The following is a 27,805-nucleotide window of genomic DNA, read 5'->3' as shown; positions in this document are numbered from 1 at the left end:
AGTACCTCTTTGCAGCTGATCAACAGATATTTTGCAATCTCTTGTATAAACTTGCAATCTTTGAGGGTTATCTGGGTTCCAATGGGCACAACAGTCATTTCTCCTCTCAGATTCTTACTCAGCATCTGCATATAGAAAGACAAACAAGTCTGAAATCTAAATAAAGAAATCTAAGGTAACTGCAGGACCACCTACTACAATCTGAGTTAGCCTATTCAAGGAGATCCTCCCAGGAGAAGTTCCTTGTGGTGCCCCAGATTTGTGAGGTGGGGCCCTGAGGCCAGAAAGCACTGTTAATCCATCTATTTATGTATAATGAATTAAATCACAATCCCTAGATTTTATGCAACAAAGAAACTTTAAGAAAGTGAAATTAAGAGAGAAGAAAAGAAGAGATGGTACAAAGTCCCATGTGCCAGACTTATTTCATCTTTTATACATAGTATTAAGGATCAGGATTGTGTGCTACCTGGTTTATTTAATGTGCACAATGTGAACATTCACCGAAGCCACTGAGTCTTTTATCTGTTAATACTAATTTGAAAGATTCCTGTACTCAAATCCTATAGATGCTGTCACCTGTCTTACAATCATAAAGAGCCAGTTTGATCTAGTGGTTAAGGTTCTGGGCTAGAAACCAGGAGTCTCTGAGTTCTAGTCCCACCTTCGGCAGGAAAACTGTCTGGGTGACCTTGGGTTAGTCACTCTCTCTCAGCCCAACTCACCTCACAGGGTTGTTGTTGTGGGGAAAATAGGAGGAGGAAGGAGTATTAGGTACGTTCGCCATCTTGAGTTATTTATGAAAATAATAAAGGTGGGATAGAAAATAAATAAATAAATACACTCATTTATGCAAGGCTAAAACCATGTTAAATAGTTTGTTGATCAGTTAACTAAGGCAGGGGCAGTAGTAGTAATCTGAGGCAATCGTCATCATCATCAGTTGTATTATGCCTCTATTTGAAATGCAGAAGCAGAGTAAGAAATGAGTAAGAAATGTGGGAGAATGTGGGATAGACAAGGAAGGCTGGTATTACAAACATGAAGGAACTGCCTGAATGTACACTGTGCACTGTGCAAAATAAAGATGCTCACAATCAAGATGACTCAGGGGTATGCTGAAGAAGGACAAACGACACAGTAGAATTCAAGCCCCTTCCTTCTGGAAAGGCAGAAATAGGGAGAAATGGCTTTCTGAGAAGAGGAGAGGAAGACAGGCTAAGATGCTGGGGGGGAGGGCGGTGTTTGCTGCTAAACATCAGAGATAATAAAGAATGGGAGATCTAGGCTTAAAAAACCAAGTCAGCATCATGAAAAGTCCCCAGAACCTTACTGAACCTTTCAGAGGCTTATAGAAGTGTGCAAAATTTATAATTCTGGACAATCCCCAAGTTGCCAAGCTGGTAAACAATTCTGAACTCTAAAAAGCACACAAAATGGGGAAGTAATTTACATGTGTGCTGGACCTATGAGGAGGCCAGGTGAGGAAGACATCATGGACATATAAACGAGGACTAAGTTATTCACTGTTATTTATTTAGGAACAGGGGAGGGGGAGAGGTTCTGGGATAGTAAGGGGGAGAGACTTAAAACAAAATTACAACAGTGCTGCACATACATGCAGAAGCATTCTGCTTGTGTAATGCAGAACTGTTCCCTGATTAGAGAGAATATGGGCATATACATGCCTAGTGATATCTATCTAGAAGCATGGCTGTACAAAGTTAAAGAAAGCAACAGTACTGTGGGAAAGACTATCTCACTTTTAGCACTGTTTAGGCATGCCTTAAAAAGAATAAAAGAAAGAGAACATTGTAGGTGTGGGAATATTTCATTGTTAATTTCCAGGGGAAGTTGGGCCTGATTTTTTAAAAATATATACGAGAATCACCACCTCGGGTCTCTGAGTTGCCGCGTTGGAAGGAACCCAGTGAGAGCCCCCTCAACCTTTCCAGAGAGAAGGGCAGGGTTGGCAGCTGCCTCTGCAGCTGACAGATGCTAAGACAGTGCTCCCTTCCACTTCCAGAAGGTCAGCGTGAATGGCTCAAGATTTTGGCATCAATTTTCTGCTTAGGATGATCTGGAAACTTGTTTTATCAGTTTCTCATGTCCACTCTGGTTCAAGTGATAGAACCCAGGAAAAATCATCCTGCAGAAGCCATCCCTTCCCCTTAGAAATGCTGCTAAAGAATGGTCATAGTTGAAGCATGGTGTAGAGAGAACAGCTACACTTGCTAAAAGTTATCCTATTGCATGAGAACAGAGGTTTTCTCTCCGTAACTACCAGGGCCTCCTGGCTGGAGGCCAGCACTTCTCTGTTCAGATGCTGTTGCCCTCAGAGTTATTACTTCTACTGCCTTTGTAAGGGGAAGGGATGGCTCCCTTTTAATTCTTGTTACTACAACTTATAAGTGAGTAACGAGAACAGATACTCTTCATATAGGGTTAAATTCTGCAGGTTAATCTTACATACAACACAGGACCAGAGAATGCTGCAGGCTCTGAAACTGTAACTGAGTGGACCCAGTTATCATTAGGTGGATTGCAGATGTACACAATGCATACAGATCTTCCTCACAGTTCATCAGATATCCATAGCTTACAGGTAACACATTGCAGAAGAATATGTAGATCTCTATTGCTGCATGTGCAAAACTCTGCAGTATTTTCTTGGTTTGCTAATTTTTACACTAAACATTGAACTAGAAGCACCAAAAGATCTCCTTTTATTCCATAAACCACACTGAGGGCATACCGTGGGAGATTCTTTATTAAAATGGAGCTCTCTCCCATTAGCAGCAGCTACTGTAGATTAGGAATAGCTAATTGGATGCTATCTTTTCAGCCTCTGAGGGCTGCAAGAAACATGATGAATGGGCAGCAATTGAACGTTAAGGGCTTTCATTTTACTTTGGGGCACAACTTTAAAAAAAACTTCAGCAGGATTTTTCACTGCTTTGCCTCTGAAGTTCAGCAGGCCACAACTGGTTCTGACGATCACTCAGGGGAGTGGAAGTGAGCTGCTCCCCTTTTTATTTTTTATTTTGGAGCCAACATTAACTTGGGATTTTTGATATATTCCAAGATGTTCAGAGGAGAATATTATATCAACATCTTCATTAAATTTTCAATATTAGCCTTGCTGTTACTACCATGATTCTTATTTATTCTTAGTATTATGAATCATGACACTTATGACTTACCCATGCCCACTGACTCCACTGGGTGTATTCTCACATTAATAATCAGACAAATCATCTTGGTAAGTTTTAACCTTGCTTAGTTTTTTTGTAGCTCAGGGTGTTGTGAGAACCCAGCCAGCACCAGGATCAGGCTGTTCTTTGAGGAATACAGGCAGAAACCTCCCTTGGCCACCTGCTACTAGTTATGCAGTTTGTTGGCTCCTACTTGCAACAAAGGTAAGGAGACTGGACATTTAAGAACTCAAAAGACAAAGTCATTTTACCATTTTCTTTTGATCAGAAGTAAGTCCAGTTTTGCTCAGGACATAGGACAGCTTGGCAAGAGCAGCTTCTGGCGTCATATCCCCTCCTGGAATTACACCGGCATCCATAAGAGTCTGTATGCAGTGCCAAAGGGAAAAAAAGGAGCTTGAATTAATACACTGCTTTCAAAAATAAGCGGATTGAAAAACAGCTCTGCAAGTGCAAAGCAGGACTTAAGATTTAGGGCAATTCCTGACGGCAGCCTTCTGTTCAACCAATACACTTCCAGTGCTGCAAATATCAGGAAGAATATATCAGGACCAGCATGGTTATGTGAGGGAATTAGTACACACCAAATCTCTCACTATATATTAATGAACAGGCTTTCTGCTATTGCACTAATCAAGATGACTTAGGGGTCATCCTGATAACAATTTAGCATTTGTTATTATTATTTACCAAGTTCTGGATGTTAGTATGTGAGAATGCCTGGAGTAAGTGAAAAAGAAGTGCAAGATTTTATTATTCTTTTCATTTAGATGTCAATGTTATTTTGCTGGGTAGTGGACTGTTGGTCTTGGTCATTATAACAGCTAACTTACATCTATTTTTTAAAAATTGGTTTCATTTGCTCACTTCTGCACACATGACACATTTTAAACACAGGATGTTTTAAAATAATTATGTTTGAAAGCACCATGTAAAGCTAATCAGAAATGGGGTCTGCCTGTTGAAATCATACCAGTGACAAACCTGGGGGTTTTGCTATAGTATAATGTGACATATTCTTAGTATATTTGTTATGCTTTCAGCTATTAGTTATTTACATATATTATAGTAAAGGTAAAGGTTTCCCTTGACGTAAAGTCCAGTCGAGTCCGACTCTAGGGGGCGGTGCTCATCTCCGTTTCTAAGCCTTGGAGCCGGCGTTGTCATAGACACTTCCGGGTCATGTGGCCAGCATGACTACACAGAACGCCGTTACCTTCCCACCGAAGCGGTACCTATTGATCTACTCACATTTGCATGTTTTCGAACTGCTAGGTGAGCAGGAGCTGGGACGAGCAACGGGAGCTCACCCCGCCGCGCGGTTTCGAACCGCCGACCTTCCGATCGGCAGCTCAGCGGTTTAACCCGCAGCACCACCGCGTCCCCTACATATATTATAGGCATGCTCTAATATAGCAGTTGGGGTGTCCAGAATTGAGTTTTTGTAAAAAGCATCCTATTCAACCTTGTAGAAAGCCATTGAACTTGGAATCTTCCCAAGACACATAATAGATTAAAATAGCTCAGCATGTTTATAGCTGGTCTTATAGAACAGTCCCACAGGTTAGTTTCATTCAAACACAGATTGTACTCAGTATGTGCCTCTCATACCCTTATATTCCTTCTTTTTTATTACTTCAATGGCAGACTCAACTATTTGCTAACAGCAAACCTTTGAGCCAAAATACTTCCCGGAAAAGCAAAGCCAGTTTAAAACAAAAGAGAAGCAGCTATTATTAACAGTAAGTATACAATCCAAAAACCAGGCTTTTTAATTAAATAGTAAAAATAAACAACAGGTACATCTTTGCACCTGACAGTCTTTATTTGTAAGATGGATTAGGCATGAAAATCATAACCTTAGAACTAAAGGATTGGTGGGAAGGACTAGTCATATTTGGAATACAATGGGGATTATAGAAAAAGAAGTGCAAGATTTAACAGAATTTTATTAATTGGCACTACCACTTAAACTTGGTCCTATCCTACTTCTCAAATCACATTAGGCTTGGATGCAATCTGCCATTCATGCTATAACTTTTGGAAGCATCCTATCAAGAACTTGGCTCAAGTTCTTGATAGGATGGCTCAGGGACAATGAATGAATACATCTCTAAAGCAATGTCTTGACTTTCTTTTAGCCTTTAGTTTTAATCCTAAAAACCTTCAATATTTTCACTCCAGTGTATTATTCCTAAATATGTACAGTACTCCCTATACACAGTTAGACACAAAGTAACATTTCCAAATCATGTTCAAACATTTCCAAAGCCATGGAATTATCTTCAAATTTGGACATCACGTACAAATGTTTGGCCATGTGATGCAACCACAAGGCACCTCCAGATATTTTTCAAGAGTGTAAAAGACATACTTATCTATCATTTAAAATAACTTCTTAATGAAAAGGAAAAAAGATTGAAAAGATCTTGAAAAGATCTTTAAGAGGAATCTAATAATAAAAATGTCAAGTTTTGAAACTAATGAATACCCTGACTTTCCATACTGGTTCAGAACAGCACATTTCCCATATTTTTAAAAATATTTAACTAACTAACTAAACAGAAACCTCCAAGTACATTCATACAAAGACAGCATACTGTTTTAATCAGGAACTTCTTCACAAGCTTCTGGATCAGTTCAACTCTTTTCTGGAACACTGGTAAAGTATGGTGCTTCAATTCACTGCTTGGTGATAGTGTGTAAGTGGCAGACAGTAGCCCGAATGGTTCCTTCTGACTTTAGGATTCCATCAAAGTATTCATATTTTTAAGTCATAGAGTTCAGGATCTCATCAAACATTCTGGATGGAAAATAAAGCTATCCACCAATCTCACTTAACATCACTCTGAATAATCTAAATCAAGTTAGCGTATTGGAAGAAGCGAAGACCACCTGTGTTGAAACAGTGATCATCCAACATCAATTTTGCTGGACCGAATGCCTGATCACCATCTTCCAAAGTAGCTACTTTACTCCCAACTTAAGAACAGAACACAGAATATTGGTAGATAGCAAAAGAGATTCAAAGACGTTCTCAAAGCTAACTTTAAAAAGTTTAATATCAGCACGGAGAACTGGGAAGTCCTAACTAATGAGCGTTTAAATTGGAAGTCAGCCCTTATTAAAGGCACTACGGACTTTGAAGAAGCACGAGTACAGGGTGAAAGGGAGAAGCAAGCTAAGAGGAAGGCACGTCAAGCAAATCCTCATCGTGACCGTCTTCCACCTGGAAACTTATGCCCCCATTGTGGGAGGTTGTGCGGATCCAGAATTGGCCTTTACGGCCACTTACGGATCCACCATTAAGATTTTAATTCTGGAAGACAATCTTACTTGGCTACGAGTGATCGCCAATGAACGAACGAATGTACGTTCCAAACAAGAGAAAAGGTACAGACAAATAGTGACCCCCCCTCAACCCCCCTGAATTGATAACAACATTTTTTCTCAATCCAGAATGCTCCAGTCATGACAAAACCCGAGTATAATCCTGTGAATTCTAAATCAAGTGTTTCCAGAGACAGTCCACCCTAACTTCAACAAGAGTGTACAGCCTAGATAGAGCTGGCTTGGACTTGCAGCTTCCGCTTGAACAGCAGGTGATGGTTGTGGCCAAAAGGGCTTTTGTGCAATGACATCTTGTACAGCAGTTGCAGCCATTTCTGGAACAGGGAGCTTTGCTCTTGCCCACTCATGTTCTTGTCACCTTATGCCTGAAATATTACAATCTGCTCTAGATAGTTTCCCTTGAAAACTTTCAGAAGCTTCAGCTGGTTCAGCAAACAGTGGCCTGAGTCATTATAGGAATACCTAACTTCACCCATACTGTGTATCAATACTGTGGCAGCTGTATTGGCTGCCAATCAATTTCAGGGTACAGATCAAGGTGCTGATGATCCTTTTTAAAGTTCTACATGGCTGAAAGCCTGGATATCTCCAAGACCACTTTCCCCAAGTTGAATTTGCCCATCCAGTGTAATCCAGTGCTAAGGGTCCCAACTCTGAAGGAATACTACCTACAGGGACATTTCATTGATGGCCCTCCACTTCTAGAACAGACAGCTCCTAGTTATTTGGACTATCTCCTCCTGTTTATTTATTTATTTTATTTATTTTATTTATTTATCAAACTTTATCACTGCAGTATCTGGTCCGATGGAAACACTTTCCTCATCCTGAATGGGTGTCTGCTCACCATGTTAATGCTCCTGATTTAGTTAACCATTTCCACTTTGCTTATCCTTTGAAACCTGCTGCTTAATGTATTCTTTATTTTGGGGGGGCAGTATGTCATGTTCACTGATTCAATGTAGTTTATACATCGTAACGTTTCACATGCCATGGCGCTGACGCGCGTTTCTGTTTGGGAGGGAGCTGCTGTGAAACCTTGTACCAAGCTCTGTATCTGTGTTCATTACAATGGAGTGTGTTTGGGTTATTTTCTCTGTTCAAGGACTTTTCCCGCAGACCATCAGAAACCGTTAGGAGCACCTGGGATTGTGAACTTGAGAAGATTCTCTGGGGGGAGGGATTTCATTTGCACCGAGGCTTTTTAGTTTGAATTTGGCGCACTTTCATCATTCTCAGCTTTCTTTCCGATCCTGCATGCTATTCTTCAATAAATCAGATATCTTTGAAACCCTGCTTATGAGTCTGATATCCATTAGAATAGGCAATCATTACACCATCTCCCCCACACGGGGGGACTCTGGGTGGTTTACAATAAAACAGAATAAAAATTCAGAACAATTACAAATACAATAATACAATAAAAATAGAAATATAATAGAATCTAAATGGCTAAGAGACTTTAATCAGTCCATGAGTGTAATAAGTCCATCAAAAATCACTTTAGGGCGCTAGCCATCCCCAGGTATGACTGTTCCCCCTCCCATTCCAAGCCTGCTGACAAAACCAGATCTTTAGTCTTTTTCAGAATTCCAGGAGCGAGGGGGCCTGTCCCACCTCTGTGGGAAGGATGCTCCAAAGGGCGGGAGCTACTGCAGAGAAGGCATGCTTCCGCGACCCTGCTAGGTGGATTTCTTTTACAGATGGGGTCCATAACATGCCCTCCCTGTATGACCTGGTGGGGTGGGTCAATGTAATAGGGATGAGATGGTCCCTCAGATATCCTGGTCCCATGCCATGTAGGGCTTTAAAGGTGATGACCAACACCTTGAATTGGACCCAGAAGCAAACTGGAACCCAGTACAGCTCACGCAACAAAGGTGTTAAATGTGCAAACCTTGGGACACCCAAGATTGCCTGCGCGGCTGCATTCTGGACCAGCTGTAGCTTCCAGATATTCTTCAAGGGTAGCCCCGTGTAGAGCACATTACAGTAGTCCATATGGGAGATGACCAGGGCATGAATGACTGTTCGAAGGGCTTCCTGATCCAGGAAAGGGCGTAACTGGTGCACAACACAAAGGTGCACAAAGGCCCTCCTGGCCACGATTGCCACCTGCTCTTTGAGCAGGAGTCATGAGTACAAGAGAACCCCCAAGTTATGCACTGGGTCTGTCTGGGGCAGTGCAATCCCATCGAGCACTAAAGATGACAAGTTCTTGGCACCCGAGGTGCCGTTAATCCACAGCCACTCCATCTTACCAGGGTTCAGTCGAAGCCTGTTGTTCCCCAACCAGGCCCACACAGCCCCCAGGCACTCAGAAATGGTGGTCACGGCATCTCTTACTTCACCTGGGGTGGAGATATACAATTAAATATCATCAGGATACTGATGATACCTCATCCCATGGTGACAGATGATCTCACCCAGCAGTTTCATGGAGATGTTAAAAAGGAGCGGAGAGAGTACCGAGTCCTGTGGCACCCCACAAAAAAGGGCCGGGGCTGGATCTCTCACTCCCTATCAACACCGATTGGGATTATGTTTGAAAGAGCTGTGAACACCTGAAGGTTTTGCTGCCTGATACATCTAAGCCTTCTTGTTATTATGCTTATGTTGGTGATGCTTATGTTTTAATTGTATGGAGTCACTTAGAATCTTTGGAAATGGAGTGGCCTATAAGAGAAGAGGAGTAAGCATGTTAGCTAGCTAAGCATATTGGTTAAATCAAAAAACAAGTATCTTACAAATGTACTTAAAATTATGGGAATTGTAATATATCTGGAGGGTACCAAGTTGGGAAGGTTGAGATTGCAGAATTCCTCTCACCTTTCCTGTAGCATAGACTGAAGACACAGATCCTCGCAGACATTGGGTGCAATTCAAAATCACAACATTGGAATCAGTAGCTTTCCTCAGCAAATCTAGCAATTCTGGACAATTATTAGGGGCATTTCCACTCCCATATGTCTCAAGTACAATCCCTTCCATTGAGCTCTGAAGAAATGCCCTTACCTGCTTGGAAGAGGAAAACTTTAATAAGAAATTATAGTTCAAAAATCTTTGCCACAGTAAAACTGTGGCAACTTACTCATTGGACTCATGCAATACAATTTTATTTCTTCTCAGATCAGTCCAAAAAGCATGGATAATCACATTAGAACTGTAATGAGGAATATAATTGACTCAGAGTTGTCTTTTGACTGGAGTGGCATAGAAGCCTTCATAAATAAAATTTTAAAAACGAACAGAAGTGCTCAATATTTAAGATTAATAAGAGAATGTTATATATGCACATGTGTATATAATCACACACTCATACACAGATACAAACACTTGTACAAGATACAACAGTTTGTAGCATCTCTCACCACTGGCTATGGCTGGCTGGAGTTGCTGGGACTTCTAGGCTAATCAAGGGTGGGGAAAAGTATAGCTGATAGAGTCCTGCACTGGGTACAAAGAAATGTTGAGTAAGCAGAGATGGGCTATACTCAGAAAAAGAAGAAATATGATGATTCAGAAAGATGCAGGTAATCTGCCTATTTTAATTATGATGTGTTAAAATAATCTACTTAAATAACGACATTTAAACACGACTCCAGAGTGAAAAGCTTGCCATTACCTTTACACTTAGAATTACAGACTTCTAACACAGACCTTGAAGGCCATCTGTTAGGATCACCTGGTTCTAATCCCTAAGCCTAGATTACACAATGCTGCTTGAAGTCCAAGGCAGTAGAAGCAGATGGAAGATATAATTTTTAAATGGTCTCCCACTTTCTTTGTTTTAACTGGGTTACAGCAGAAAATTCAGACATCAGGAAAAACACACTTTTCCTTTGTTTACTGTACCAGCTTGCTATCTGCAGGTGATTTTAATGTAGAGAAGCATTTTATTTCCCCACCTGCAGCCTGAAGGAGCACAGTCAGGAGCACAACCTAAATTAGGCAACAATGGGCTCCATTGTGGCTCCTCCTCTTCCTCCAACTTCACCAGCCCCCAGGAATGCCCATTGGAATTTTGTCCTGGATCTTGTTCAAGCTAGCCTCATTCCCAAGCTAGAGCAACACACTTGTGAACAGGGCCATAGCTATACGAGGGGCAGCTAGTAGGGTGCAAGAATGTGAACAGCCCAATTCTTCCGCTGGAGATGGGGCCAGATTTAGACATGGTGAGGCCCCAAGCTATGAGAAGCTGTAGAGGCTCTATCTGGCAAGTACCAACAGGGAATAAAGCTGTGTAACAACTGAACTTGGCAAGAATGATGCCAAGATGCATAACAAACCCATGGTGAGGGGGTGATTGGCCCTCTTTGAACAGAAGCTGTCAGTGCATACAGAAACAAAGCATATCTCAATCAATTATTGAGGGTAATGTGACCATACTGAAGGGCTTAATTTAATTTCATATATCAAGTTATAGTATAACTGTAAAAAATGAAAACAATTCTGAAATTTTAAGAAGCTAATAAATGAGCTTAGACAATCACTGAAAGTGGATTCAAATGTTTGTAAATGTGAAAAACGTTTATATATTATGTGACATGCATGCCTGGCATTATGAATATTGAATTCAGTGCACATGTGCATACAAACTTGCAGCCTGTCATGAGTACTGATGGTGAGCAGGAGGGGGCCCCTATCCAGGGGGGAAAACGCACGCGTAGTACTGAGGAGTTAAGCAGCCATTCAAAGAGACACAGATCAGACCCGCCTTAACTTCTGGGGTTTATCTGTCTGGGTTTTTCCCACGCTTCTTCAGTTTGTTAGGATTTTCTGTCTAATGTAGCAGTAATAAACACTAGAGACCTACTCCTCGTCTCAGCGTGATTTCTGACTGTTAGGACAGTACCACTCTGTTTCTCCAAACCCAGTGCTTGCAGCAGCTTCCTTCGTTGTAAAGATTCCTCAAAAGAGCAATTGGATGTTCTGGTACACCCATTTAGCCTTAATATATTTTACATTCTGGCATGATCTACTCAATTAAAGGTCTTGCTGTACAGTAATCAATTTAAAAAGATAAAATTCCTTCTTGCATTTTCTTGCTCAGTCCATTTTTTGTGTTACATTAACAATCTGATCTTGTGTTCCTCCACTCTCTTTCCTGAAACTGCCTCTTCATTGGGCACTTCGGTTTTCATGTCCTGTATGGTTCTGTTCTTTGTAGATCCTTCAGCTAGACTTTGATTGTGCAAGCAATTAGTGCAATATTCTCTGACATCTCCCTTCTTTGGAATATAGTGGGTATATACAGCTAAAGGGACGCGGTGGCGCTGCGGGTTAAACTGCTGAGCTGTCAATCGGAAGGTTGGCGGTTCGAAACCGCGCGGCGGGGTGAGCTCCCGTTGCTCGTCCCAGCTCCTGCTCACCTAGCAGTTCGAAAACATGCAAATGTGAGTAGATCAATAGGTACCGCTTCGGCGGGAAGGTAACGGCATTCCGAGTCGTCATGCTGGCCACATGACCCGGAAGTGTCTATGACAACGACGGCTCCAAGGCTTAGAAACGGAGATGAGCACCGCCCCCTAGAGTCGGATTCGACTGGACTTTACGTCAAGGGAAACCTTTACCTTTACCTATACAGCTAACTTTTCCAGTCTCTAGTTCAGCAATCGTTTCTCATTTGTTGACATAGTGCTGTTTGGGTTTTAACTATGTCTAGTCCTCCAGCTTTAAAGAGTTAAACAGATATTGCATCTGCACCCAATACTTTTCAATTTGACAACAGTTTTATTGTATCCTACTTTCTAATGAAGTTGATTTCTGAATATATTCTCTGTCTGCAAATTTTATGTCTTATTCTACAATCACATCTGTAAAGGATTTCAGTATAATTTCCCCATCTTCTTTTAACCTCATTTATGTCAATTAAATCTCTTCCATGATTATTCATAAATAATCCTATCTTAAAGTTTCCTTTGATTCCTCTGATCTCCTAAAAACAGTTTCATTTCCCCTTTCATAGTATTTTCTCCTATTCTTAACTGAAGTATTTGTCCGTGTGCTTTCTTACTTAACAGTGAAAATCTATATTTAGTCACCATGTGTCAACATATGAACCTTCAGACCACTGGCCAGGGAATTGTTCTAGACTGACTTAGGGGTTTGGGAGTCAAGGGGCAATGTTTTGCGGTGGTTCTCCTCCTCCTCCCTCCATGGCCAGTTCCAGTCGGTGTTGGTGGGGGAGAATGGTCTGGCCTTACAGGTTGCCTCAGGGCTCCACACTCTCCCACCTCCTCTTTAACATCTACATGAAGCTGCTGGGAGAGGTCATCCATCAGCATTGGGTACATTATCATAAATATGCTGATGATACTCAGTTGTATACCTCTGTCCCTGGCCATCCTGGTGAAGCTGTCAAGGTTCTGTCCCAGTGCCTGGAAGCTGCAGGGACCTGGATGGGGAAGAGCATTTGGCTCCACCCTGCCAAGACTGAGTGGCTTTGGGTTTGGGCCCCTCAGGTCCCAGAATTTGAGAATTTCCATTCTTGATTCTGAGCGGGGTGACACTGCTTCCTTGGACTCAGTGCACAATTTGGGTGTCCTCCTGAACTTACAGCTCCTTCTTGTGGAGCAGGTGGCAGCTGTTGCCAGGGGGGCCTTTGCACAACTTCATCTTATGCACCAATTGTGTCCCTTCATAGATCGGGAGGCCCCACTTACATGCCTTAGTCACCTCCCAATTGGATTTGTCACATACTTTACCTGGGGCTGTCCTTGTAGACCATCCAGAAGCTACAACAGCCCAGAATGCAGCAGCACAAGCAGTTATGGATGCCTCTCACTATGCCCACGTGACACCATTTCAGGTTTGTTGTTTATTCGTTTAGTCGCTTCCGACTCTTCGTGACTTCATGGACCAGCCCACGCCGGAGCTTCCTGTCGGTCGTCAACACCACCAGCTCCCCCAGGGACGAGTCCGTCACCTCTAGAATATCATCCATCCACCTTGCCCATGGTCGGCCCCTCTTCCTTTTGCCCTCCACTCTCCCTAGCATCAGCATCTTCTCCAGGGTGTCCTGTCTTCTCATTATGTGGCCAAAGTATTTCAGTTTTGCCCTTAATATCATTCCCTCAAGTGAGCAGTCTGGCTTGATTTCCTGGAGGATGGACTGGTTTGATCTTCTGGCAGTCCAAGGCACTCTCAGAATTTTCCTCCAACACCACAGTTCAAAAGCATCGATCTTCCTTATCTCAGCCTTCCTTATGGTCCAGCTCTCGCAGCCATATGTTACTACAGGGAACACCATTGCTTTAACTATGCGGACCTTTGTTGTCAGTGTGATGTCTCTGCTCTTAACTATTTTATCGAGATTGATCATTGCTCTTCTCCCAAGGATTAAGCGTCTTCTGATTTCCTAACTGCAGTCAGCATCTGCAGTAATCTTCACACCTAGAAATACAAAGTCTTTCACTGCTTCTACATTTTCTCCCTCTATTTGCCAGTTATCAATCAAGCTGGTTGCCATAATCTTGGTTTTTTTGAGGTTTAGCTGCAAGACAGCTTTTGCACTTTCTTCTTTTACCTTCATCATAAGGCTCCTCAGTTCCTCTTCGCTTTCAGCCATCAAAGTGGTATCATCTGCATATCTGAGATTGTTAATGTTTCTTCCAGCGATTTTAACTCCAGCCTTGGATTCCCCAAGGCCAGCATGTCGCATGATGTGTTCTGCGTACAAGTTGAATAGGTAGGATGAGAGTATACAGCCCTGCCGTACTCCTTTCCCAATCTTAAACCAGTCTGTTGTTCCGTGGTCTGTACTTACTGTTGCTACTTGGTCGTTATACAGATTCTTCAGGAGGCATACAAGATGACTTGGTATCCCCATACCGCTAAGAACTTGCCACAATTTGTTATGGTCCACACAGTCAAAGGCTTTAGAATAGTCAATAAAACAGAAATAGATGTTTTTCTGAAACTCCCTGGCTTTTTCCATTATCCAGCGGATATTGGCAATTTGGTCCCTAGTTCCTCTGCCTTTTCTAAACCCAGCTTGTACATCTGGCAATTCTCGCTCCATGAATTGATGAAGTCTACCTTGCAGGATCTTGAGCATTACCTTACTGGCATGTGAAATGAGTGCCACTGTTCGATAGTTTGAACATTCTTTAGTGTTTCCCTTTTTTGGTATGGGGATATAAGTTGGTTTTTTCCAGGCTGATGGCCATTCTTGTGTTTTCCAAATTTGCTGGCATATAGCATGCATTACCTTGACAGCATCATCTTGCAAGATTTTGAACAGTTCAATTGGGATGCCGTCATCTCCTGCTGCCTTGTTATTAGCAATGCTTCTTAAGGCCCATTCAACCTCACTCTTCAGGATGTCTGGCTCTAGCTCACTGACCACACTGTCAAAGCTATCCCTGATATTGTTATCCTTCCTGTACAGGTCTTCTGTATATTCTTGCCACCTCTTCTTGATCTCTTCTTCTTCTGTTAGGTCCTTGCCATCTTTGTTTTTGATCATACCCATTTTGGCCTGGAATTTACCTCCGATGTTTCTAATTTTCTGGAAGAGTTCTCTTGTCCTTCCATTTCAGATAATCCTCGCTTAATGACAGTAATTGGGACCAGAATTTCCATCACTAAGCGTTGTGGTCGTAAAGTGTGATGTCATGTGACTGCACCACTTAGTGACAGTAGTTCTGTCAGTCCCTAGGTACTATCATTAAATGTGGACTGTGCAGGTCATTAAGCAAGGACCTCATGTGACCACAATTTCTGACTTCCTGCCAGCTTCCCCATTGACTTTGCTTGTGGCTGCAAATTGTAATCACGTGACTGCGGGATGCTGCAATGGCTGGAACTTTAAGGACTAGTTGTAAGTTCCACTTCTTCAGTACCATCACAAGTTCAAATGGTTGCTGAAAGAGAGGTCAGCAACCAAGGACCACCTGTACTCCACAAGCTGCACTGGTTCCCCATTGGCTTCTGGCTGCAATTCAACGTGCTGGTTATAATTGTCCCCTTTTCGGGAGAGATGGGCGGTGATAGAAATTTGATAAATAAATAAATATCATATTTAAAGCTCTACATGGCGAAGGACCAGAATACTTGAGGGACCACCTTCTCACCAGGGTATATGTTCACCCCACATGCACTCTGGGTCCCTTCATTGAAACAATGCTATTGTGTGGGACCCAGGAGGTGGAACTTCTTGGTAGCAGCCTCTCTTTTATGGAACAATCTTTCTTAGTTGGCCCTGACTTTGCTGGCCTTTAGAAAGGCTGTCAAGACCAGACTGTTTTCCTGGGCTTTGGGGTCATTATGTCTTGGAGCACTGACTGGACGATGGTATTATTTCTGTTTGGATCACCATTTTAATGTTTTATTGTTTTGTTATTGTTTGTCAGTTTATGTACTATGGTTTTATATTCTTCTTTTTAGGTTGTGTTGAATTTTTTGTGAGCCAAAGACACTTTGGTTGAGTTGGGTGGCCACATAAATGCGTTAAATAAATTTTAAGTAAATACATCCTTGTTTCCCAAGGCTTTGATTTTCTGTCTTTTTCCTAGCTATTATAATAGCCTGTTCTGCAAATGATTTTGATCATTGGCATATTGGAAAATGTATTTAGCCAGTCCTGGAAGCCAAATTTAGGGTACTAGGTAGCAGCATGAAGTTCACAATTGCCCAGGTAGCATTCTCAAACATGTTGCCTAATCTCTGCCCAGGGTCAGTTAAGCAAGCAAAACTGAGGGGTCTCAATAGAGAGTTGTGCCAGATGGAAGGGTTTAAATTTCTGAGAGACTGAGGAAAATTTTGGAACAAGCCAACCCTATACAGGACAGACAAGCTCCACCTCAACCAAAATGGAACTAGGCTGCTGGCCTCTCGTATAAAAAAGCTGTAGGGCAGCTGTGACACTGATCCTTAAGGGAAAGTCAACAGAGATGGGGCAGCATCCAATGTGGAAGGTTGTACGTATTTCAGAAAATAATATAAGGGATAGGGACAGTATTTTGAGTTAATCAGTGGACATGACAGTCAAGAGACAAAAAGATTCACTCTGGCAACGTGTGAAAAAGGGTTGAGTGTACAGGTGTTTCTGTGCCAACGCTAGAAGCGTCCAAGCCAAGAATGGAAAATTAGAGTGCTTTGTTGCAAACAAGGACATAGATACAGTGCATACGGCATAACAGAAGCCTGCCGGGATGGAGAGAATCAATGGGATACAGTCATTCCTAGAAATAAAATGTATGTAAAGGAGAGAAGATATAGGACATATATCTGAAGCTGTATTGGCTTTTCCAGGGAAGTGATCAGAATAAGTAAAGCAAATTGAGATAACAAGTAAAGATATTCTACGATATCTTGAGAGTATCAAACTACTGAGTGTTGATGGGATTCATCCAAGAGTTCTTCCTCACCAACCTCCTAGAGTTCTGTGAGATTGTGAATGGCACATGCGTGTAAATGGCCCTGTCAACACTGTATAGGTAAAGGTAAAGGTTTCCCTTGACGTAAAGTCCAGTCGTGTCCGACTCTAGGGGGCGGTGCTCATCTCCGTTTCTAAGCCTTGGAGCCGGCGTTGTCATAGACACTTCCGGGTCATGTGGCCAGCATGACTCACGGAACGCCGTTACCTTCCCGCCGAAGCGGTACCTATTGATCTACTCACATTTGCATGTTTTCGAACTGCTAGGTGAGCAGGAGCTGGGACGAGCAATGGGAGCTCACCCCACCGCGCGGTTTCGAACCGCCGACCTTCCGATCGGCAGCTCAGCGGTTTAACCCCCAGCGCCACTGTATACTTGAATTTTTAAGCAGCTCTCAGAATGGTCTGTAAAGTCTACCTTCCCTTGCACTCCCAGGCAGAGAGGTACATAGCTTATATTATGCCATGCCCTGATGAACAGGGTTTAGTGTGACTTCCACCCTCTTTCTTGGAAGTGGGAATGGGGCAATTTCTCTATTTTTAAACAGTATATATCCTCTGTGGTATTTCTGAGTTACATTGACCACCAGTAGGACAACGTTCCTCACCAAATACTCTTGAGTAACACAGTGGTCAGAAGACTTGTCTTCGAATGAATAAAAAACAGAAAGCAAAGAATGGGAATAAATGAGCCATTTTCTCAATAGGGAAAACTAAGAAGTGAAGTTCTCCAAGAACCTAAATTAGGACCAGTGTTTTTTAACTTTTCAAAAATCACCTTGATTTAGGGGTAAGGAGTGAACTGGCCAACTTTGTGGATGATACAAAACTATTCAGAGTAATGAAAGAGAGAGTGATCTTGAAGAACTCAAAAAGGATTTTTTTTTAACTTAATGAATGGTCAACCAAATAGCTAAAGAGGCTCAGTTTAACTAAGTTTAAAATGTTGCACTTTGGGCAACAAGCTATAATATCTCCTATATGCACTGATAGGATTTGAGCTATCTGCAACCAACCAAGAAAAATATCTTGGAGTCTTCGTGATTAGCTCAGTGAAGATGTTGACAGTGTACAACTATGAAAAAGGCAAATTCTATGCTAGAGATCTTTAGGAAAGCAACTGAGAATAAGACTGCCAAATCTGTAATGCCCTTATACAAATCCATGCTACATCCCCATCTGCACAGTTCTGGTCACCCCATTGAAAAAGAACATACAGAGCTAGAAAAAGTGCAGAAGATGACTACCAAAAAAAATGGTGGACTCAAACATTTCCTTTAGGAGAAAAGGCTAAAATGTTTGTACTCTAACTTGGAAAAATAGTGAGTGGTGCATAAAGAACATGCATGGCAGGGAGATTTTTTTTTCCTCCCTCTCTTAAAATATGAGGATCGAGGGTTATAGAATGATGTGGATTGGAAGGAAATTTAGAAGAGACAAAAAATACACAGAGCATTTTCATTTTCAAAAGATGTACTAATGACCACTAACATGGATGGCTTTAAAAGAGGATTTGATAAATTTGATCAGCTCCCCCACTTTATTAGCTTTTTGGAAATTACTGAAAACAAAGCTATTTGAGAGAGCTTTTGAACTATAAATGTCACCATCTAGTTATTGGTTGAATTTTTTGGTCTGTTTTTCTGATTTTGATTTTGATTTTTTTGTTCTATACTGTGGCTGTTTTAGCATAATTTGATGAGACCGTAACTTGCCAAGAGTCTTTTGATTGTAGTGAAAAGTATATCAAATAAATGAATAGGTCATGGAAGTCAGGTCCATCTTGAAGATGGAAACCTGGAAGACCAAATGCTGCTGGACTGGAGGAAGCATGCCTCCAAATATCAGCTTCTGGCATACAATGGCAGCCAGGAGAGGGATATGTCCATCTTCTGCATCCTCAGACTCATTTTTAAAAGAAAAACATCATGGCGGGATGTGTAAAGGGCTCAGCCAACTACTTCTCCAATGCAAATTACCCTTTTCACACCTTAACAATCTCAAGCCATAAACAATATGAAAGGGTCTCTCCAGTGTCAAAGATTCAGAAGAAGACCTGGTGGTACTTTTGGCCACAGAAGCCCCAAGAGTCTGGTAGCTTCACCTATTACAAACATTGACATAACAGTGTTCTTGGAAGTGTTGACCACATCTAAACAAGCATTTATAAGATAATTGATTCAATACCAATTCTCTGAGAGAAGTAATGAACCTGGGAACAGCTCAGTAATACCAAGTGCCTTTTCTCACTGCTCATTAATTACATGGAATCAACACTTGCACACTTGCTCTGAGATATTCAGTAGGAGGCTAACCGCTGCAGCAGTAATTCCAGGGAAGAGTCTCAGTAGTCCAACACTGCTGTTCATGTTGGTATGGATCTCAAATTTCTTCATAGTATTAGCTCTCCATATTGTCTCCCAATTAACTGTGAAAACACACAAAAAATCATTCATTCAAGGAGCATTCTTTCCAGTTGTGTTCAAAATCCCTTTAATAAAGGATTTGGCATTCTCCCTTACAGGTAACCTGATTAATATTTACACACAAATAAGTGCCACCTTATATATACAAGTGAGTGTATATAAGACTGAAATCTAGTATCACACAACTGAGTGAACTTTCAGTCACACAACAAGGTATTTTTTCCTGTCCTCTGAAATTCTCCATGGCCCTGCAAAACTGCTTTGCACTTGTCCCTCCCCCTGCTTTTTTTTTCTCAAGCAAATATTGAAGATATGTAGGGGCTGCTGGGGAGATACAAACTTTATCTTCATTCCACCAATAAAACCCATTCCATCAATAGAAGTGGCTAACTGAATATAATTCTCAGGCTTCATTCATCTGGAAAGGAAAAGTAAGTGCAGCATACGACATTTTCTTGCATTCATCTCTTGTTGTAAGTCTCCCTTTCTTCTCATAGGTAGGTAGCATCTAAAATTTACGGTGTAATGCAGTGGAGAGAGGATTTGCTTTATATTACTCTGTAAAGTTCTGTGAGCATCAATAGCATAGCATGACTCTTAAATAAGGAAAAATCCCAGGTTTTTATAGATCCAATATTGAGTCCTGCTCTGGACTCAATTTCTGATAGGAATTGCAGGTTTCAAAAGGCCAATAAGAGATCATGCATATTTTAATAATAACAGCAGCAATAATGACGTGAAATACAACTATTCTTCACTTTCTATGCTTCTGAAGAAAGGAGAAAAGGTTGTAAAGCCCAAGCTCTTTTATATTAATTTAATGATAAACATTAAAAGCCATTCCTTATTTCAAAGAATAGTGCAAAATTAAAATGAAGACCTATTTTAAAAGCATATGTTCAGAAGATTTTATGAAACCTAACATTCTGAATTCTGCAAGAAAAAATGTAACTGATAAACAGAAGCTTATGATTTCAGGAGGAAGCTATTGGAGGCAGTTTGTGAGTATGCCTCTTGTTAAAGAACAATTCTACCCGTGCAAGGATTTGAAATGTTCCTCTGTACCTCTTTTTCACTCAGTAATCAGGGAAAATAGGCATATACTGAGTTGTGGAAAGCGGACTGCCATTATTATCCACAGAAATGAAGTATCCAGAAATTGACCTGGACAGACACTACGTAGTAAATTCCAGTTAACAAGGCACAAGATTCTCACCCAATTAGAAATGAAGAAGCCACTGAGTTTTTGTACAACACCTGTTTGTAACAGCCCAAGTTGAAAACCCAGTATGTCAACACATTCCAAATTGTCTGAATAATAATTTTCAAGTGCTTTGTTATTACAAAGATATGAAGACGCTTGAACATAAAAGATATATTCTGCTTCTCTAATCCCAGTTTCATTTTATGTACCCAGGGCAACAGTACAAAACATGTGCCTGGGGGAAGAGTGAAGCAAAGCAAGGCCACCTTGCCAGGCGTCTGCAATGTGACACATATTTCACACGTCTTTAAAAGACAGATGTTGTTACTCTTACCACTAAACATCTCCAGAGTTTATAATGCAGTTACTAGTGATTAAATAAAATGGCAATGATTCAATTAAGTGTGATTATACATTGCAAGCCAGATGCCAGCTGTTTAACTAATAGTCATGCTTCAGTTCCATTGCTGAAATGCCAAAGCATTCATTATTAATTCTGAAAAAATCTCACTATCCATGTCTAGCAGACATTGACATGTAAGTAAGACTAGAAGAAAGATGCATCCACAAGATGCACATGCCTGCACTATCCAAGGTAATGCCTTGGTAGGGAGATGTCTGGAGAAACAGACATTCATTTGCATAGTATTATTATAGTTTATAAAGCATCTAGGACTGAACATTGCATAGCGCTATTACATACCTGCCAATAAGTGCAATTTTTTTTAAAAAATCAAAAAATTATAATTATATATTTTTTAAAATCACAAGAACAGGGTTTTTTGGTGCCATTCCAAATCAGAAAAGTTTCTCTAGAGACACAGAGATGTTCTAAGCTGATATTAAAATCATTCTGTCGCAGTTGCAAATCCGGAAGCCCCCAGTCATGGACCAGCACATGGGCGGTGGATTACGGATTCAGTCGTCCTGACCCAAGGTCTGAGGCAGTTGAGTGGTTTGGCAGCTGTATCCACAACTGAGCAGTCCTCTTTAGGATCCACTCTGCTCACCCCATATGGGGAAGGGGCTAGAAAACATAGTCTGCCTCATTTTTCTCCCTGATTGGATTACCGCATCCAATGGGGTCACCATATAGCAGTGGTAAAAGACATATGAATTTTGGAATGTGGAATATACAGACACTGCAGGGCAATATGGATAGTGAATGCCCTGAATGCCGGATTGCCATTATTGCAAGGGAGCTGAGACGTTTTAATATAGATATAGCAGCACTTCAAGAAACCCGAACAGCAGGAGAGGGACAGCTGAAGGAAGAAAAAGGAGGTTATACCTTCTTTTGGAAAGGATTGCCTGAACAAGAATGACAAATATATGGGGTAGACTCTGCTATTAAAAACGACCTCATGAAGCTCTTGTCAGAAGTTCCCACTGGCATTAATGAACATTTATCAACTCTTTGAATAAAACTTGCCAAAAAACAACAGGCAACTATTCTAAATGCTTATGCACCAACACTAGATGCAAATTCTATACCCATCTGGACAACATGTTATCAGAGATACCAAAGGAGGATAAAATTACCCTCCTGGGTGATTTCAGTGCAAGAGTTGGGCATGACTTTGATTTGTGGCTGGGGATTATTGGGAAAGAAGGAGTTGACAATAGCAGTATGAATGGAATCTTACTTTTGACCAAATGTGCACAGTATAACCTTGTCGTTACTAACACAATTATTGCCAGAAAAATAAATTTAAAACATCATGGAAGCACCCACAGTCAAAGCACCGGCATCTTCTAGATTATGTAATTGTCCATGCTAGAGATCGCTGTGATGTACTTCTCACCAGAGCCATGACAAGTGCCGATGACTGTTGGACAGACCTTCAGTTAATTCCATCTACGATGGCCATAAAGATTGTCCCTCATCATAGGCTCCAAGGGAGAAAACCAAAAAGTAAAATGAACATATTGGCCCTTCAAGATTCTACTAAATGAGCTTGCTTTCAATCAACTCCTAAGGAATACCTGCCTTCGGAACTTCCTGATAATGTTGAGGAACACTAATCCAGTGCTTTACCAGCAAATTCGAACTAATCCCTCCGCAGTGCCATCAATTCAGCTTGAAGGTGTGTCACTGGAAAATGTCGCCCACTTTCCTTATCTTGGCAGCCATCTATCTATAAAAGCTGGTATCGATGCAGACAATCAGTATTGTCTGAGCTCTGTGAGTGTAGCTTTTTCCTGAAGGAAGCGTAGAGTGTTTGAGGATTGGGACATTCACAGGGAGACCAAAGTGCTTATTTACAGTCACTGTATTACCGACCCTATTGTACACCTCTGAAACATGGACTTTCTACAAATGCCATCTCCAACTTCTTGAAAGATTCCATCAATGCTGCCTTCGAAAAATTCTGCAAATTACTTGGTAAGATAGGTGGACTAACGTTAGCATATTGGATGAAGCAAAGACCACCTGCGCTGAAACAATGATCATCCAACATCAACTTCGCTGGACTGGCCATGTTGTTCAAATGCCTGATCATCATCTGCCAAAGCAGCCACTTTACTCCCAACTTAAGAATGGAAAACAGAATATTGGTAGACAGCAAAAGAGATTCAAAGACATTCTCAAAGCTAACTTTAAAAAGTTTAATATCAGTACTGAGAACTGGGATGTCCTAACTCATGAGCGTTCAAACTGGAGGTCAGCCTTTATTGAAGGCACTACAGACTTTGAAGAAGCACATCAAGCAAATCCTCATTGTAACCATCTTCCACCTGGAAGCTTATGCCCTCATTGTGGGAGGTTGTGAGGATCCAGAATTGGCCTTTACGGCCACTTACGGATCCACTGTTAAGATTTTAATCCTGGAAGACAACCTTACTTGGCTACAAGTGATAGCCAACGATGACTGGCAGTACCTTATCTATGCAGTGAATGCTTAAAAGTCCTGTATCTTTAACAATAACTTTAGGGAACTTTTTGAATTAGGCCTCCTCAAAAGATCTCAAATAAAGGATACAAGTCTTACAATTGCTGGAGTCTGACCCAGAAGAGATACTAAGGCAATTAAAAGTAGCACAGAAGTCTGTATCTCAACAAGTTTCTGTTATCAGTTAAGCCCTGTAATGGAAAAAACAAGACCTGATTTCAGTTTTGAAAGCAAAAGATACAGCATTGCATTCGATGAAAGTATCATTACACCCAACTCAACTTTTTGCAGCAACTATAGATTAGTTTGTTTTCTGGCATCAGTAAGTCTGGGGTTAACTTCCCCAAAAGGACTTTCTTTCTCAGAAGATGTACAGAAGAATGATTGCTAAGTCCTTCTTCAGAATGTGTCTGACTTAGTATTAGAAACTGTGTATTTAATACTTTGAAATAATCTGCAACATCATTTTTGAGATGATATACGTTAGCCATATTGGGCTGAGAGATTGACAAGATGAAAATGCACAATTTGGGGAAGCCGTGGCAGTCAATTTTCTCACAACTGTTGCTGAACTTGATTTTGTTTGGAAAATATACTTAACCAATTATTTCCATTTATTTCATTCATTTGTTGCATTTATATCCCATCTTAACTCAAGGTGATTTACAAAGGGGCTCTCATAATTTTATCCTTAGAGCAACCCTATGAGGTAGGTTGGCCTGAGTGTGAATAAAGTTCTTTAGTAAATTCCATGGTTGAGTGGGGACTTACAACTGGGCCTCTCCAGTCTTGGTGCAACACCATAACATTATACCAAATTCCACCAAAAAAAAAAAGAGGGTGGGTTAATTATACCAGCAGTAAAGATTATTTTAACCTACAGAATGGCACTCTTCAGCTTTTGGGCCATTTGCCCGCCACAAGACACCCCCCGCCCCAAATCATGCCACCAAATCTTTGTAGCAAACCATAGTGAAGCATGACTTTCTTCAACTGGAAAAACAAATCCCAGCATATATACCAAGTGCAACTCTACTAACATGTGCCTGGGGGAAGAAGGAAGCAAACCCCCTTTATTTCTGAGCAAACTTGTATTGGGTTACACCAGTGTTTCTCAACCTTGGCAACTTTAAGATGGGTGGACTTCAACTCCCAGAATTCTGCGAGTTGAATTCCATACAGCTTAAAGTTGCTAAGGTTGGGAAACACTGGGTTGCACTCTTAGCACAATAAGCCTGATAATGCTCAGTGCATCTTACAGTTAAATACACATACTATATATAGCTGTTGGTGTAAAAACAATTTCATTAATGGGCAGCCACATCTTCTACTACGTATATCATTTATGCCTCAGAGTAGCATTGTGGATGAGTCACTGGATAAGAGTCCTGAATAATTATTGAAAAGAAACAGTCATCTTCCATCAGCTCTCCACCAACACCAGCTCAGAACTAGGTGAAACTTCGGAGGAAAAGGTGTACTCCTAGTACTTATGGAGTTCAGCAATTATCAACAGATAGCAATAAACCTCTTAAGGTAAAGGTAAATTCATTTTAAAGGTGACAAGTTCAAAGAACCCTACTTATTACTCAGGACGCATAAGTTTTTTCAACTTGTTGATTCCTTAAATAAATTGTATTCCATGGGGAACAGAATCATTAGCATCTAATGACTCTAGATTCACCAAGAGTAACTGCTAGGATCCCAAGAACAGAGATGGCATAACACAGATATCATGAATCAGAGATGCACTGACTGTCCAGTAGCATCAGACTGACCATCTTTGAGTTCTGTTTGTCAGGAAGAAGCCATGCTTCTTGTATGCTCAGAATTGGTACCCTGATGATAGCACATGAAAGGATGGAGCAGGAAAGCTGGCCATAAAGCTGTTTAGGTGAGATCTAACCACTGCTGAAACACAGCTTATTCTGCAGGGTTCCTTGTCACTTGTTGCTGAAGATTTCCTCTGCTATCCTAAATTTAAACAAACTCAAGAGATGGATGGGCTTTTTTGCAGCCAGAGTGGCATATATTTTTCTGGGGGTTTTTTTGTCCTTGTGAAGGCTACAGAGGATGAGGCCAGTAATGTAATGAAGCCACCAGAGTGAATGAGCCCAAAATGTCTCAACCATTTGGCATTAGTTTGGGAGGTTTACAGGGCAAAACAGATAGCATAAGACTTGGCTTAAGACATCATTTTTTTCCTTTTAAAATCTGGTGGGGTACATGTTGCTGGTGGGGTACATGTTGTCCATGGCTGGTCTGCAGTAGACAGTTTCTGGTTTCTTTGGTTAGGCAAAACCTTGAGCTAGTTTGCCACAGAACGGAACCTGGAAATACATTACAATTGTTGGAGGTGTGAGAAAAATGCTCTTTACACTTTCCAAATGGAAACTCTGGTCTGGCTATTTGTTAATAACACGTTTTCAATCTTTTTTTTCCTGGCACAACACAAAGTTTCTACAAGCAACCTGTTCTGACTTGGATAAGCCAAGCATGTAAAAGAGCTTCTATTTCATTCAGTAAAAGTAGTCCTTTGCATTATGTAAATGCAATATAAATCTTATCAGAAAAAGCTGAGATAAATATTTAACTGATCTTACTCAAGTGAAACAATCCCCAACACAATATGAGTATGTGCATTTGTGTATGAGAGAGAGAGATTCTATGATTCTAAACACAAAGTACGGCTAGAAACCATTCCTGTCTAAGATCCCAAAGAGCTATTACTAATCAAATCGGTAGAGTTAGATATTCTAATGTTCTAATTTGATGTAAGGCACCTATGTAAACTCTCAGCATTTAACACAAGACACACTGATAAAAATTAAATTTGCACATCTAAACTTGATATATCATTTTCAAGTGAAGAAATGTTAATTTTTTAATGGTTGTTAAGAATCATGGGTATCTAATTAGGAGTCTGATTTCTAGTTTATTTTCCTGTTGATGCAGAATGGAACTGTCTGCTGATAGAGATGGGACGTTAATCACACAATCCAGAATCTTCCTGCCCAGGGAATCGGATGCTCTTAGAAGCAGAACACTGACAAGCTATGAAACTCCTAGATCTGGGGCTTCCAGTGGGAATGGCGGACTGAACGGCTGTGCCCGCTGGTTCTGCAGGTGGAACTGACAACGCGGTAAATTTTTTCAGGCTCAGGCAGGCTTTTTTGAAGCCCTGAAATGTTCTCCGGATTAAGGAGAATACTTGGAATCACCCCATCTGTCCTTTGGATGGCTGCTTGCAGCCAGAAGATCGCAAACAGCATTTCGCACTCGACTGATAAGAGCAACCAGGAAGCTGGGACATCACCATTTCCAAGCCGTGCTGTAGCCTTAAAGGAACACTAAGAACAGCCACCCCATTTCTAAATCACCAACTGTATTTTTTTTAAGTTTATGTATCCCAAGAGAGGCTTTCTACAGCAAGGAGAAGTGGGTTCTCTTGGTGCTTAACGTTATTTTTGGGATTTCTTTAAAAAAAAATTTTTTTTAAGTTTTAGATTTCATTTTCCTTCCAAAGGAAATTCCAAAGATTGAAAATAAACAATTGTCTTCCTGTTATTATTTTTGCATTAAATTTGAAGATATTAGCATTTTCCTACATGTTGAATCGGCTGATTTGAACCTTCAGCTTTCTGTTTTCACTTTCCCTTGAGAACAGTCTGATATTTCACTCTCACTTTATCTAAACATGCTTTGGAACTTGTCCATATCTTTGACTTTCACTGATTAAGCTCCTGGGGGCGCCATAATCTCCTGCATGAGACATGGAGGATTTCAAACAGATTTTTTTCTGACCTTCACCAGGATTTTAAACAGATTTCTTCTGACTTTTATCCAACTTTTATGCAAGATATCCAGGACATTGTGGAAAATATGAGATCTAAAATGTGCCATCAGGTTGGGGATGTGGTGGATGAAACTGAGGAATTTAAGAGCAATAGAAAGGGTTTTTTTAAGACTGAGATTTTTATCGAAATGCTGGATGAAGATTGGATAATGGAGTTGGAGAAATCTAAGGGAGAGAGTGATCTGCAAGCCATAAGTGATCTGCAGACCCCCACTCTCCCGGCCTTTCGAAAGGGAGAAAAAACCTGGCTATGCCACCTGGCCTGGGATGGGAGACAGCTCTTCATGGGGGTGGTTGGCCCCCGCTTATTGCCCATTTTGAATTGTATATTTTATATTTATATGTTTTTATATTATTTTTATTCTTTGTAAGCCACCCAGAGTCGTTGTGTATGAAATGGGCAGCAGAGAAATTTAATAAACAAACAAATAAATGTAAAATTTATCTCCTGGTGGAATGCCATGAAAAGAACCTGGAA

At 40.9% G+C, this 27,805-nt stretch overlaps 1 protein-coding gene across 3 annotated transcripts in view; it reads right to left on the bottom strand.

Moving 5' to 3' along the window:
- The window catches only part of ASPG (asparaginase), a 101,328-nt gene that overhangs the window by 43,289 nt on the left and 30,234 nt on the right, over positions 1-27,805 (bottom strand). For all 3 annotated transcript variants that reach the window (XM_063290392.1, XM_063290391.1, XM_063290393.1), the window contains exons 7-10: positions 19,263-19,375; positions 9,396-9,581; positions 3,467-3,580; positions 6-125 (exon numbers count right to left, since the gene is read on the bottom strand). In XM_063290392.1, coding sequence (XP_063146462.1) covers positions 6-125; positions 3,467-3,580; positions 9,396-9,581; positions 19,263-19,375 — 533 coding nt within the window. The remainder of the gene's footprint in view (positions 1-5; positions 126-3,466; positions 3,581-9,395; positions 9,582-19,262; positions 19,376-27,805) is intronic.

The sequence above is a fragment of the Candoia aspera genome, chromosome 1, assembly GCF_035149785.1.
Source record: "Candoia aspera isolate rCanAsp1 chromosome 1, rCanAsp1.hap2, whole genome shotgun sequence".
NCBI classification, from domain to species: Eukaryota; Metazoa; Chordata; class Lepidosauria; order Squamata; family Boidae; genus Candoia; species Candoia aspera.
This window is presented reverse-complemented; position numbering and strand designations above follow the sequence as displayed.